At 49.7% G+C, this 14916-nt stretch overlaps 1 protein-coding gene across 1 annotated transcript; it reads right to left on the reverse strand.

The window, feature by feature from the left end:
- Positions 1 to 125: 125 nt before the first annotated feature.
- Positions 126 to 14007, reverse strand: LOC114700898 (chymotrypsin-like elastase family member 2A). The gene is made up of 8 exons (XM_028880738.2): positions 13962 to 14007; positions 13400 to 13494; positions 8550 to 8647; positions 8043 to 8171; positions 7590 to 7726; positions 5213 to 5358; positions 4122 to 4274; positions 126 to 474 (listed from the first exon to the last, which is right to left on the reverse strand). The coding sequence occupies exons 1-8, from the start codon at positions 13999 to 14001 to the stop codon at positions 457 to 459; spliced, it is 816 nt and encodes a 271-aa protein (XP_028736571.2). The 5' UTR covers positions 14002 to 14007; the 3' UTR covers positions 126 to 456.
- Between the last annotated feature and the right edge of the window lie 909 nt (positions 14008 to 14916).

Here is a 14916-nt window from a genome sequence, read left to right on the forward strand (position 1 = left end):
AGCGTCTTCCGCCCAGTGAACCTGTCCCCTGACGGCAGTGACTGCAGTGGTGGGATGCTGGGCTTCCCTGGAGAAGGTGCTGCCCCTGGGGGTTTTAAAGCTGTCCCGACTTTTACTTAGCTTTCTTTTTTTTCTGGTTTCGGTATCTTTGCTTTATGAACATCCATTTGAGCTCAGACGGTAGAGGTGCCAAGCCTTGTTTATTTTTGAGCTGGGTTCTGACTTTGTAGCCTAGGCTGGCCTCAAAATCTCCATCCTGACTCCTCCTGAGCACTGGGATTACAGCGTGCACCACCACACCAGGCTCCTCCACAGGCTTTGTTTCCAGGGCCCTGAGGTTCGGGTGTCTGGTTAATAATAAGACAGACTCGTACCAGGGTGTGAGTCATATAGTCACTTTATTACTGCTTTCCTTGTGTGACATTTCCAAGGTGGCAGTCCCAGGGCCATCTTTGCTTAGTACTTTTGAATCACCTGCAGGACACACAGGAGAAGGTGAGGTTAGCCTGATGGCTGAGCAGTGATTGAGTTCAGTGACTCTCAGGGAGAAAGGGCATGCTCACGGCTTTCCCTTCCTGTAAAGAGGGGTCTTAGCCTGGAGCTCTGCTGGGGCTTCAGAACCAGAGTATGAATCTCTAGTGAGCACATGACAAGTGCACAGGTGGGCGTGGCTTTGGATGTCATTTGTTTCTTTGTTTTTTCCAAGACAGGGTCTCACTACGTAGCTCTGGCTGTGCTGGAACTCATTCTGTAGACCAGGCTGGCCTCGAACTCACAGAGCTGCCTGCCTCTGCCTCCCAAGTGCTGGGATTGAAGATGTGTGCCACCACACTGGGCTAATTTGTTCCTTAAGATTACTCTTTGAGGCACTAACATAGTGTATGGGTTGGGGGGATGTCACTTGCTTTCCAAGACCATTAGCAGGATCAAATACGTTTTTTGGGTGTATCTTTTTTTTGAGATGGGAGTTTCTTATAGCCCAGGATGGCCTCAACGTTGCTATGTAGCCAGGGATGACCTTGAATTCCTGACCCTCTCACCTCCACCTGTGCTGGGATTCCCCGTGCATTCTAACATACAGGCTCCCTCGCCCAGGGGAGCTGTTGCTTTCTATAGCTCGGGCATTCAGAGTTGCGTACAGGGATCCTCGTCTAAGGTCGCTCACTGCAGCAGTGTGAGCATTAAAAACAGAACACAGATGAACCATCCCTCCTGACATTTGTGCTGTGGATACCTCACAGCGGTTCAGAGTGACAGGTGACAGCTGAGTGCACTGAACAAGCAGACTGTGATTGTGGATTTTGGTTAGAAGACAATACACACACCTAGTTGTGGCGTTTTAATTTGTAATCCTTTTGCCTCAGCCTGTATTTTTTTTTTTTTCTGGGGCGAGGGGGCAGTTTTGAGATAGGGTTTCTCTGTGTAACAGCCCAGGTTGTCCTGGAACTTGTTTTTGTAGACCAGGCTGAACTTGAACTCACAGAGATCCACCTGCCTCTGCCTTTCAAGTGCTGGCATTAAAGGCATGCACCACCATTCCAGGCTAAGTGTTTTGATTATAGGTGGTGTACCACCATGCTTGGCTACATTAGGCTGGTTTTGTCTCATGTAGCCCAGGTTAGCCTTAAAACAATCCTCCTGCCTCTGCCTTCCAAGTACTGGGCATCACAAACCTGCACCACCACGTCTGGCAGTACAGGGTTTTGTTTTGTTCTGTATGTTGGTCTCATCTACACAAAGCCCGAAGAGCACATAGCATGTAATTCACAGTGACTCCCTCTGTAGAATGGGAACAAAGGTTAAAGCGAGAGGATCATCACTGCTTACTTAATACACTCCTATATTCTTTTTATAAACAGTATTTTCAATACAGAAATTATTCCTTTCTGAACAGAACAATAAAGCTGTGATTGCTGAAGCATCCCATGTTGACATTTTTCAGTGGACATTTGCTGAAAGGATGAAATGCCTCGGGCTTCCTGATCGCCTCATTTGTGCCTTTTCTTGGCAGCTTGCTGGCCTTGGCTCATCACCTACTACTGTCTAGACAGGTGCTCCCAGGGCTGCAGCTGTTGGAGACTCGAGGCTGCAGCACACACAGTGTGGCCTTGGGCGGGGACCATGTGAGGCTCCCATTGCTCCTCTGCAGCTGCCTGGGCAGCCTTCTCCAGGGACAGCTGGCTGCTCAGCCCTCTGCTCCTGCTGCTGCCTGCGTCACCGCCGCCCGCGCCGCCCCAACCCCCACCCCTGCCCCGCCCAGCACTCTGCTGCACTGACTGCTCTCCTGAGAATGCAAGGACTGCCCAGGTGCCCAGGAAGGTTTTTTTTTATTTTCCTGACCCCCCCCCCCCCAGCCATCTGCCTTGCTGTGTCTGCCTGTGTCTGTGGCTGGGAACAGCAGGTGTTGGGACAACAAGTCACACTTTGGGTCCCAAAGGTGCTGCCAGGCTCAGCTGCATAGTGACTAATGCAGCAGCTGGGACCACAAAAGATCCTAGGATTTGCCCGAGACAAAGCCCACAAGCATCTTTCCTTCCAGTTACCGAGGCTCTTTTGAAATGGCTAAACTGGCTTTATTTCCCTCTGCCAAAATGTAGACATGGCTGTCTTACCCAGTTCACAATCTAAACAAACCAAAATGGAAAAAAACTCTTGATTTTCTGCTTTTCCCTACTTTTTTTTTTTAAAAAAAGCATTTATTCTCTCTCTCTCTCTCTCTCTCTCTCTCTCTCTCTCTCTCTCTCTCTCTCTCTCTCTCTCTCTCTCTCTCTCGTGCATCACAGCACAAGTGTGGAAGTGTGGAGTCTGTTCTCTCCTACTATGTGGGTCCCAGGCATTGAACTCGGGTCATCAATCAGGCTTCTCACCAAGCGCCTTTATCTCACTGATCCATTTCTGAGCTCTAACAATCTTGGAAGCTCTGGGGCTGAGTCCAGCGGGGGCCGAACAGAACCAGCACACAGACACATGACTGAGAAGCTGGCAAGTGTGAGTGGGCAAACGTGGAAGCAGCCTCAGGCTGGCTTTGACAGCGGCCTCTCCCTCTGGCACATGCTCCCAGCTGCCAGCTCATATTTGGTTTTCTAGCCATCTAACTCAATTTAAGGTTCCCTGCAAGTTGAGCTGGAGATGATGAGACAATGGCAGCTTCCCTGCTTTATGGGCCCCGTCACAAGTGCCACCTTCCTCGCTGAGGAGTCCATTCAGTTCAAGTCCATTTTACAGCAAAACAAACCAAGGGGGTGGCTACACGGAAGTGGATTAAAATACACCATGTGGTGTGGCCGGGTAGTGGTGGTGCATGCCTTTAATCCCAGCATGCCAGTAGAGCCAGGCAAACTGAGTTCGAGGCTAGTCTGGTTTACTACTAGAGTGAGATCCAGGACAGGCTCCAAAACTACACAGAGAAACCTTGTCTCGAAAAACCAAACCAAACCAAAACACTGTGTGGGCAGAACCCCCTCCCTTCCTAGCATCCCTCTTCAGACTTGGTGTTCCTTCTATTCTTTGATTATGCCAGTTTCCTGCTGTTCTGTCTGTCTGTATCCTCAGCTGCTCTGGCTGGCCAGCTTGTCTCAGGGATCCTGTCTCAGCCTCCCCAGCACTGGGATTCCAAGCACGGGCTTCCATGCTTGGCTTTTTACATGGATTCTGGGGATTGAACTCAGGTCCCTGTACTTGAAAGGCGTGTACTTTACTGCCTACATTCCCCCTATTACTCTTAATAATTTGTGGTTATTATATAGTAAAAAGGAAATTGGGTTTCCTGGAGAAGACTCTCTGGGGATACATAGGCACAGGAAGATAAACTCAGTCCTATTTGCTTGGGAGTGGCACAACATAGAACTGAATAGTCCTTTGTCCTGGGGCAAATGGAAACAGTTGGTCATCTTGTGAGGGGTAGGGGAGCATTCTTTAGGGGAATTAAGTGCTAATAACTAAGGCTGTAGGGGTCTCAAACCATTGGGTGTGGGCTTTGTAAATACATATGATCACTGACTGCATTGGAGGGTGGGGGCTGGGCCTATATGGCCAGAAAAAGAAGTGAGATACACTTGCTGATTCTGGGAACCCCTGCAGGCCTCATGGCAGACGGTGGGCTTGGGGCTGGTGCCTCTTACCGAGTTGATCCAGTCGATGTAGTTGGAGACCCTGGTGAAGACAGATGGCTTGCGGGGGTAGTTGCAGCCCAGAGTAGAGCCAAAGCTCACGATGCCATGCACCTGCCACTGGCCGTTAGATGCCTGGCAATTCAGTGGTCCACCGGAGTCCCCCTGAGGTAGCCAGAGTCGGGTGTGGAGGGAGGAAGAGATGCCCAATGGGGCCTAGTTCTTAGTATATTATTATTATTCTTCTATGAGGTCACTGTCCTCTGAGGCCAGCCTTACGGTCACAGGCTGTGTGTGGCACCTTATTTACAGGAGCTGGCATGTCTTTATTTGGGGACTGGCCTCACAATGTGGCTCTCCTGCTTCAGCCTCATAAATGCTGGCATTACAGGTGTGGATTATTCCGGCTTTGCTCACATCCCCCCACTCCCACCCCAGACAGGGTCTTTCCATGTAGCCAAGGCTGAGCTAAAACATGCAACCATCCCCCTGCCTCACCCTCCCTAGTGCTGCCATGTGTCCCAAATTGCAGCTAAGCACTTTTTATGCCTCTTCTCTTTTTAAGCCAATGAGGCCAATGTGAGTTTCTTGAGTTCATTGGAAAAGGCAACTGAGTGTTCAGAGGCTAGGACTTGCCTGTAGAGGACCATGGAGTGAGGGGTCTATGCAGTCAAGGCACTGACTGTATTTGAGGTGTGGGGACCCTCTCCCCCTCTGTCCTCCTCTGAAGAATCTGCCTGTAGCAAGTCCTTTGATTCATGACAGTCTTTAAGAAGACTTCTCTAGTGGCTACCCGAGGGGCCACTACAGGGGGATGACAGTAATGAGAGACCTGGATGAGCTCCAAGGAAAAACTAAAGACTCCCTAGCAGTTAGGCCAAGAGGATGCTACAGGGTGATGGAGATTAAAGCATCGTTCCTGGGGACTGTGAGAACAGAGGTCAGGCTCTGAAATGGTCCAGAACCGTTTCCAAGGCTCCTGCCTAGGAAGGAGGGAGAGATGGATCCTAGGATACCCCCCCAACACTTCACCCATCCCCACCCCCGCCACCATCCCAGCCACGTTTGGTTGTAGACTGGGACACCTGGTGGTGGATACTCACATTGCAGCTGGAGGTCACACCATCGCCACCAGCGCACACCATGGTTGTCTTCACAGAGCTTCCCCACCAGCTGGCGCTGGAGCAGGTGGCATAGTCCACAACCAGCAGGCGGCCCTGCTGCAGGACGTCGGGAGAGGCCCCGTTGGCTGGAGGAGACCAGAGAGAAGGTGCGAGTGGGCAAAGAGACTCCGAGTAAGAAGGAGGCTGTCGACTGTCGGTGAAGTCCTTGCCCGAAAGCTTGAGGACCTGAGTTCAGATCCCCGGTGCTTGTGGAAAGAGCCAAGTGTGGCCGTGGGGGTGGGGACAGAGACAGGAGGATGCCTGGAGCTTGCCAGCTGTGCATACAGCACAGGGGTGGGGTGGGTAAGCATCACTGCTTAGATTTCTGTCCGTCTGGTCTGGTCTATATCACTTTCTCCCACTCTCGAGTTGCAGGGAGGGCGGCCATGTTAGTTTACACCGTGCCCTCAATTGATTGGTTGGTTGCTGGTTACTGGTGATTGGTTCAGGGGTGAACCTGACTCAGGCTAAAGCCAACGAGCTCCTTCCTCTGAGATTTTTTGGCAAGTGCATAAAGAGAGAAAGAGAAATGAAAGCCAGAGAGCTGTGGGCTGTGGATGCCTTTTTATGTAGAGAAAGGTGAAGCCAGAAAGACTCTTTGAAGGAAAGCTTATGATTTCTTACAGGTTTAGACTCCTTTTTCTGGAATATTCCTGACACCTAGCCGTGTGTCTGCACTTGAGTTAGGATTCCTCTTTTGCTAGGCTAGTTCTGCAGATTTCTCTTAACTATGACAGAGAGTCTTCTAGCTGGGAGGAAAAATCTGTGATGAAGGTAGTTTTCCTCATGGCCCCAAAAACACTGCCGACATCACTGCCATAGTTGGCCAGGATAAAGTTCATTTTCATATTCTCTCTCTCTCTCTCTCTCTCTCTCTCTCTCTCTCTCTCTCTCTCTCTCTCCATGTAGAGGTCCGGGGCAACCTCTTGTGCAGTGGTTCTCAGCCTTCCTAATGATTTGAACCTTTAATACAGTTCTGTATGTTGTGGTGACCCCCAACCATAAAATTATTTTCCTTGCTAATTCATAAAAGTAATTTTGCGACTGTTATGAATCGTAATGTAAATATCTGATCTGCAGGATATCTACTATGTGACCCTGAAAGGGGTTGCGACCCACAGGTTGAGAACCGCTGCTGTCGTGCCGTCACTCTTTTTGGGTCAGGGCTCACCCAATTAGGCTCGGCTGGATGGCCGTTGAACCCCAGGGATCTGCCTCTTTCCACATTCCCAGAGCTGGGATTAGAAGTACACACCGCTAAACCTGGCTTCTTTACACGGCTTCTGAGGCTGGAACTCGGGTCCCATGCTTACAAGGCAGACACTTTCCCAGCTGAGCTATCACCCCGGCCCTCATCGTCACCCCTCAATTGCAGTTGACCAGGCTCTCCAAACAGGCCAGTCCTCACAGCGATATTTACTCCTGTGTGACAGACAGATGGGGCCCAGAAGCCACGGGATTTAAGGATCTTGCCCAAGACTGCTCTCATTAGCACACACTCGACACTTGGCTGGCACTGTCCGGGGTCCAGAGCACTCCACACGCATCTTTGATCTTCATCGACTTTCCACTTTACAAATGAGGAACTAGGCTTTAAGTGGTTTTTCCAAAGGGCCCGTGCTGAGCAATGCGTGTCTGTCTGTCCAAGAAGCCTGAGCTACCTCCCTTCCTCTCCCTCCAGCTTCCTTGCTGGAAGACAGGGTTCCTTCCTCTCGGTAGAGAAGAAAACGGCTACCACCAATGTCTGAGATAGCGTCTTCTCTATCCCCAATTCCTATTGGCTTATCTTGAGTCAGGTGCTCATTCCTGAACCAATCACCAGTGACCAGAACACTAACCAATCAAAGCTGGCCCGGCTTTAGACCGTGAGACGGGGTTCTGGTGAGAGCTCTGGGGACTTCACAGGGCTCCAGAAGCCCGAGGTCACAGAGTACATGTTCTTCTGAGCTCTGGCCCTGGGCCACATAAAATGCACGGTGTGGCCTGTATACTTCTCCCTTACCGTACAGTTACTAGTCATAAGTGCTGCTCTGGACTGACTTCCTTCACCTTCCCTGCACCTTGTTAACTGATGCTACCTCACCCTTCCTCCCTCCGCCGTTCTTCACCCCATTTCACAGATGAGGAAGCCACCAGAGAGGCTCAGCAATGTGCCCGAATCACATCGCTAATAGGGGGAGAGTTGAGATTTGAACCAGGTGTGCTTAGCAATCTCTGCTAGCCTGTCCCTCCAAGGCAGCCAAACACCCCAGGGACGGAGGTGACACCACCTCCCTGCCCTGCCAGGCTTTGGGGTTCCCTGCTTGCTCTCACTTACTCTGCAGCCGGCCCCAGCCTGTGACGTAACAGGGGTAGTTGTTGGGAAGAATGGTGCCCGCAGATGGGAGGCAAGCTGTCTGGATCTTGCTGGTCAGGGTCACTGGGCTGGCCAGTTTGATCAGGGCAATGTCATTCCTGGATCAGGAGAAAGGTAGAACACCAAGGGTGTTGACTATTCCTGCCTACCGGTTTCCAGCTTTTGTCGTTTTCCCACGTACAATCCCAGGCTGACCCAGCAGGCAGGGTAGCAGAACCTCCCACAGCCTTGGCGTCTCCCTCCTCTGGTAACTCCACCACTCCCACATGGGCCCCAGCAGCTATGGGGGTGGCTCCATCTCTACAAGAGAGCTCCTTCTCTTCCACACAGAAGGGGCAGAGGAGGGGTGGGTTGACCCTTCTCTGTGTGGCTGCCAACCCCACCCCTGAAAGCACCGGACAAGACAGAATGTACCCGTTGGCGATCTTGTCGGCATTCCAATTCTCATGGACCACAAGCTTGGAGACCTGAACAGTCAGTGAGCCAGATTCCGAGGTGGAGAGGCTGTGCCGGCCGAGCACCACACGGTAGGTCCTGGAACTACTGTGAGGGCAGAGTGACAGGTCAGTGACCTCTTTTTTCCAGCCTCAGTGAACAAGGGCGCTCCAATGCAGAGTGTCATGAAGGAAACAGCTCCCTGTCCAGAACCGTCACTGGTATTCCCAAGGAGGGAGGTGCTTTCTCCCTCCTCTGCATCCTCCCTGGCACAAGGCACTCGGTGTGTGCCATGTATGGACCGGGGAACTCAACAACACTAAACCAGAGATAGATCTGTGCCTGTGCCTCAGCCAGGCAAGTAGCGGCTCTCCAGGCTCCTTTACAGTACACGGATCAGGCCCCTTGGGGATCCTTGCTCTAGGGCTGAGTGTCACCCGATGATAGGGTGAACAGTGGGGTAAGCAGGGAAAGGTGATTGGTTACCTGATGCAATGGGCAGCTGTCAGAACCCAGTTGTTGGCCACCAGGGAGCCTCCGCAGGTGTGGTACCACTTCCCCGCGGACTGGTACTGCAGGGAGACCTGAGGGGAAGCACAGGTGCATGGGTGGGAGAGCCGTGGAGGACGGCAAGGTGGGCAGGGCACTTGCCTCAGGTCCTGTACTTAGGGGATATCCTCAACCACCGAGTTCAAAACCTTTTCCTCCCCACCAGACAGGGTCTATTGGTACAAAGCCAAGGATGACCTAGAGCCCCCGACCCCTGCTGTCACCTCCTGAGCTGGGGCTACAGATGTGTGTCACCAAACCTAGTTACTGTAAAAAGCATTTTAATGCTGTATAGAAAAAAGTTAACACAAAACTGGCTGTGGTTGTACATGCCTATAATCCCAGCACTTGGGATGTGTAGGCCGGGGGATCAAGGACAAACTTGGCTATGTACCAAGTTCCAGGACAGCCTGGGTTATATGAAATCTTGTCTTAAAACAACAAAAATGAACACAAATCCATGATTTATATATATATATATGTATATATATATACATATATGTATATAAAACATTAAATAGGGCGTGGTAATGTATGTGTAATCTCAGCACAAAGGATCCTGAGACAGGAGGATAATTCTGGGCCAGCCTGGGCTACCTAGTGGGCCTGCACTGTAGCACTTATCCCACCCCTCATCCTACGTTTTCTTTCCTTTCATTTCTGACAGAGTCTTGCTATACAGCCCAGGCTGACCTTTAACCCCCCAAACTGCCTGCATCTACTTCCCAAGTGCTGAGACTGCAGTGTGAGTCACATGCCCAGTCACCCATATTTTCTCAGTGTGCAGCAGCCAGAGCAGTCCTTTATTAATGGAAGTCTGACGAGGACTGCCCTGCCCAGACCATCCAGACACTGCTCTCACATAACGTAATGTGATGAGGCCCTACATCACTTCTCTGACCCTGCAGACGCTCACCTCCCCCTGCGCCAGCCACACAGACCTCTGTCAAGTTGTTATCCAGGTAGGCGGAACCACTTCTGTCTCGGGGTGTTTGCAGTGGCGGTCTGCTAGCATAACTTCCTCCCTGTCCTGTTGGTCTCTACTTGATGCCACCCTCTCCATCAAGTTTCTATGACAACACCATCCAGAACAGTGCACACATGCACATGCATGCTGTCCTGGCAAGTACCATGTCAACTTGACACAAGCTAGAGTCATTTGGGAAGAGGGAACATCCACGAGAAAATGCTGCCTCCCCCAGACTGGCTTGTAAGCAAGCTTGGGGTACATTTTCTTAATCGCTGATGACGGATGTGAGAGGGCCCAGGTCACTTGTAAGCAGCGCAGCCCTTGGGTTGGTGGTCCTGGGTGCTATAAGAAAGCAAGCTGTATGAGCAAGCCATGAGGAGCAAGACAGTAAGCAGCACCCCTCCATGGCTTCTGCATCAGCTCCCGCCACCAGGTTCGTGCCCTTCTTCAGTTCCTGTCCTGACTTCCGTCAATGATGGACTGTTACATGGAAGTATAAGCTGAAATAAACCCTTTCCTCTCTGGGTTGCTTTTGACCACCATGTATTATCACAGCGACAAAACCCCTAACTAAGACACATGCTCATTCAAGTATACACACACCTGCACACCTGCACACACCTCCCCTACTGCATTGCTTTTTACACACTGGCTTCTTTGTTGCCCGGCTCCTTGACTTTAACGTAAGTTCTGTGAATCCCACCCCCCCTGTGTACTGTGGTCTAGGGGTCTATGGGCGGTATATAGTAGGTCCTTGATAAACACCACCAGCCTTCCAGCTCTCCACCTCAGACTCAACAGCCACAGATGAGAACTACTCAAGGAAAAAAACTTGCATCTGTACAAAAACACACACACTTTTCCCTTGTCATCATTCACTAAACGGTATCACAGGATGATGATCTAGATAGCAACGACACTGTGATTCGGGATCGTAAGTAATCTAGAGATGACGAAATAGATAGGAGGAGCTGTGGATGATGTAGCTTGTCTAGCATGTGTGCCCTAATCTTGAGTCCTAGACCTGAAGAGAAGATGGAGGAGGGAGAGGGATGGTGATAATAGTGATGAGGGTGGCAATGCAGGGACACACTGGTTAGTTTTTTTTTCTTTAATGTCAACTTGATATAAACTAGAGTCATCTGGGAAGAGGGAACCTCCATTGAGAAAATGCCTCCAAAAAAAGAAAAAGAAAAGAAAATGCCTCCATTATATTTCCTGTAGAGAAGTTGATGGGGGCATTTTCCTGATTCACAATTGATGCTTAGGGCCCAGCTCAGCATGGCAGGTACCACCCCTGAGCAGCTGGTCCACTGTACTGTCCCAAACCTGCAAATGTTTAAGACAGACCCATGAGGGCTAGTGAGAGGGCTCAGTGAGTAACTCTGACAACTTGAGTTCCATCCCCAGGACCCTGTGGAGCCACATGGAAGGAGAGGAACGACTTCTGCAAGTTATCCTCTGACATCCACGAGATGTCTGTTCCCAGCCTCCACGTGGCGGCTCACAGCTGTCTATAACTCCAGTTTCAGGACCTCACCCAGACATACATGGAGGCAAAACTCAAATGCACATAAAATATAAATAAGTATAATTAAAAATAAACAAAATGAAGAAAGATACTCAAAAGGATTCTGTACCAATCTAAAATTAAAAAAAAAAAAACCAAAAACACAAAAACCTCCCTAAAGATAGAAACCTTTTTCCCATGGGCAGAAAAGCCAGGACTGAACCATTGATTTTGGTTTTGAAGGGTAACCAGGCAAGTTTTTTGAGAAGTAAAGAAGTAGCTTCCCTACAGCATGGAGGGGACCAAAAAATAAGTTGCTTAAAAATTTTTTTTGCTATGATCTTATGTATTCCAAGGTGGTCTCAAATCCTTTATATAACTAAAGATGACTCTGAACTCCTGATCTTCCTGCCTTCAGCTCCTGAATGCTAGGGTTACATTCATGCACCACTAACATGTCCACAGTTTTATGTGGTGCTGCAGATCAAACCCAGGGCTTCCTGCAAACACCAACTAAGCAACATACTCAAGCCCTGAATCAAATATGAATCTTGATTCTTCCCATACTCAACAGGGTGGCTTTGGGCTCTGAGGCGATCATTCAGAGTCCCCACTTCCTTTATCAAGAAAATAGGGACCACTTGGACAGGGCTCTCAGCATCGTTAATAATTCCCGTAGAACAGTATTAAATGCTATGGCCATTGCCATGGACACACATCTTTCTGAACTGAACACATGAGTCATTTCTCATCACTTGGGATCCTACAGGGCACCATTTACTATTTGTCATGTCCATTTTGCACATGAGCAAAGAAAGGCAGCTGTGTGCACCAATACCAGCAGGAATGTAACTATTTCTAATGTGACCCATGGAAAGAGCTTAACTAGTCCACACTGTACTTAGGTGGCACATGCCTTTAATCCTCAGTGGGTCTCTGAGTTTGAAGCCAGTTTCCTCTACATTGTGAGTTCCAAGGTAGCCAGAGCTACATAGAGAGAACCCAACAAAACAAAGAAGCAAACAACTAACTAACTAACTAACTAACTAACTAGCTAACTAAAAGAATACTCACTGGTTTTTATTTTATGTGTATGAGCGTTTGCCTGCATGTATGTACCATGTGCTTTGTCTAGCGCCTGTGGAGGCTGGAAGAGGGCACTGGATGGCCTGGAACTGGAGTTCCAGATTGTTGTGAGCTGCCATGTGGGTGCTGGGAACTGAATCTGGGTCCTCTGAAAGAACAGCAAGTGCTTTTCAGTGCTGACCCTTCTCTCCAGCTCCCCAGGAAAGCTATTTTAAACAGACATGCTTCTGACATTTAAAAATTGTAGAAAAAACTGGGCGATGGTGCCACACACCTTTAGTCCCAGCACTTGGGAGGCAGAGGCAGGTGGATATCTGCTGAAGGCTAGCCTGGTCTACAGAGCGAGTTCCAGGACAGGCAGAGCCACACAGAGAAACCCTGTCCCCAAAATAAAAACAAAAAACAAAACAAAACAAAATAGAATGTATTTGGTGTTGGGTATGGTTTTCTAAGTCTGGATCTTACAGGCCTATGATCCTGTCTCGAAACAATCAACAGCAACAAAAATTCTTTTCTTTTCTTTTTCTTTTTTTGGTTTTTCGAGACAGGGTTTCTCTGGGTAGCTTTGTGCCTTTCCTGGAACTCGCTTTGTAGACCAGGCTGGCCTCAAACTCACAGAGATCCTCCTGCCTCTGCCTCCTGAGTGCTGGGATTAAAGGCGTGCGCCACCACTGCCCGGCCACAAATTCTTTTCTAAAGCCAACTTTTCAACTGCTAAGTGCAAATTATGCCAGGTAAGAGAGATTTTTAAAAACATACCCATTATAAAGGTCACACACTTCCCATGAAAGATCTAGTAATTTGTGCCTGCGCCAAATTTCAGTTTTGACAGGGCTATGATTATATCAGTGTAAGGAAACAGTTATTTTCATTGGTAACAGTGTAATTAAGAATTAATTTGCATAAACAGCCCTGACTGGTCCCTTCAAGCAAAGGATATTTGCATAGGAGGGGTGACTGACTCACAGGGTGACCGTATGTGCCAGCGAGCATCTAACTTTAGGTCAGCAGGCGTTACAAGTGTGTGTCTCAGAGCAGCCCCCCCCCCCCCGGCAGCTCCTTTTGGAAGTCTCCTGGAGGAGTTACCTTTCTCTCAGCCCCCAAATTGGCCAAGGATGCAAGAATGTGCTGTATGGGTGAAGTTGCCCAGGCTGCCTGCTGTGTGCCCGCCAAGTGCCCATCTCTGCCCAAGTAACAGACCCAGCAGTGTGGTTGACTCACCTGCCAGGGCCAGGCATTGGGGGTGGCTTCTTGGCCCCCAACTACCCTGCTCACATCGTGCTGGGCCTCGTAAGTGGGGAACCCGCAGCTGAGAGCTGTGAAAAGAGAGTGGGATTGTATGTGTGGACATACGTAACTCCTAGCAGGAAAGCCTTGCTTTGGAGTCGTCTAATAGGTCCGCGAGTCCTGTCCTTCACTCTGCTTCCTAGCTTGTCCTTGAATTTGTCAGGGAACTGAAGCTGGCATTCAATTTATGACCCTCGCCCGGGTGGTGGTGGCACACACCTTTAATTCCAGCACTTGGAAGGCAGAGCCAGGAGGATCTCTGTGAGTTCAAGGCCAGCCTGGTCTACAGAGTGAGTTCCAGGACAGGCACCAAAACTACACAGAGAAACCCTGTCTCGAAAAAAACAAAAAACAAAACATAACAAAAATGATGACCCTCTTGTCTCAGGCTCCCGAAGGCCGGGGTTACAGGGGTGTGTCATCATGCCCTGCTCCAAGCTTCCTGTAAGGCAAGGGCAAGAGCATCTGGTTCCCAGCTTCACCAGATAAAAGTTACCTCCAGCCACCAATGCGGATAACAGCAGGATCCTGATCATGGTGTGTCCGTGGATGTCTATAGGTCTGGCCCTAGCTAAGCTTCCTTTTTATGAGTGGGCTTATCAGCCAGAGAAACAGAAGGAGTGTGCAAGGTGGAGATTTTCCCAAAGCCCAGTGGAATAAAAGGCTGGAGTCCAAATACTTTTTTTCCATTTCCTTCCACCTGTTATGATGGAAGTACACTGAGAAGCCTATCAGAGATAGGTACCGAAGGCTGACTTCTGCTGAGTGTGCCAGCACGCACCTGGAATCCCAGCAGTGGGGAGGTGGAGGCAGGTTGGTGAGTTGAGATCATCCGTGACTACATAGAGTATTTGAGGCCAGCCTGGGCTACACAAGACTGTTTCACCAACCCCCCTCCCCAAACAACAACAGCAGCAGCAACACCACCACCAACAGAAATGTAGATTCTGTTTGCTTTCAAGAGACAGCCGTATGTTATGGGAGGGAGAATAATGCTGCTTGTTCTTGGAGTTGCATTTTCAAAAGAAAATATTAAACCAGCCTATGGAGCACACAGCATTCCAGGCCGACAGCTCTCCACTGGGCTGGTTTAGCCCCCAGGGATACTTGATGTCTGCAGATGTTTTTGGTAGTCATGGTTTGGGTTCACATGCTACTGACATCTGAGGATAGAGAACAGAGAGGCTGCTGGGCATCCTGTAGGCACAGGACAACGAAGGACTTCTCATACTCCAATCACCAAGTGTGCCAAGACTGAGAATGCCTTAGACCAGGCTCTGGCTGGCTATATGGCCTTGGGTGAGCAGTGTGGGTCTCTAGGCCCAAAGCTGACTCTTGGAGGGACAAGATGAGACATGCACACCCAGTGTGCTCCACAGTGTCCTGGGGGAGATTTTCAAAACAGAGAACATGCTTGCTTAGGAGAAGGGCCAGATGTGAACTGAATGAAT

This window comes from Peromyscus leucopus, chromosome 2, assembly GCF_004664715.2.
Source record: "Peromyscus leucopus breed LL Stock chromosome 2, UCI_PerLeu_2.1, whole genome shotgun sequence".
Classification (NCBI taxonomy): domain Eukaryota; kingdom Metazoa; phylum Chordata; class Mammalia; order Rodentia; family Cricetidae; genus Peromyscus; species Peromyscus leucopus.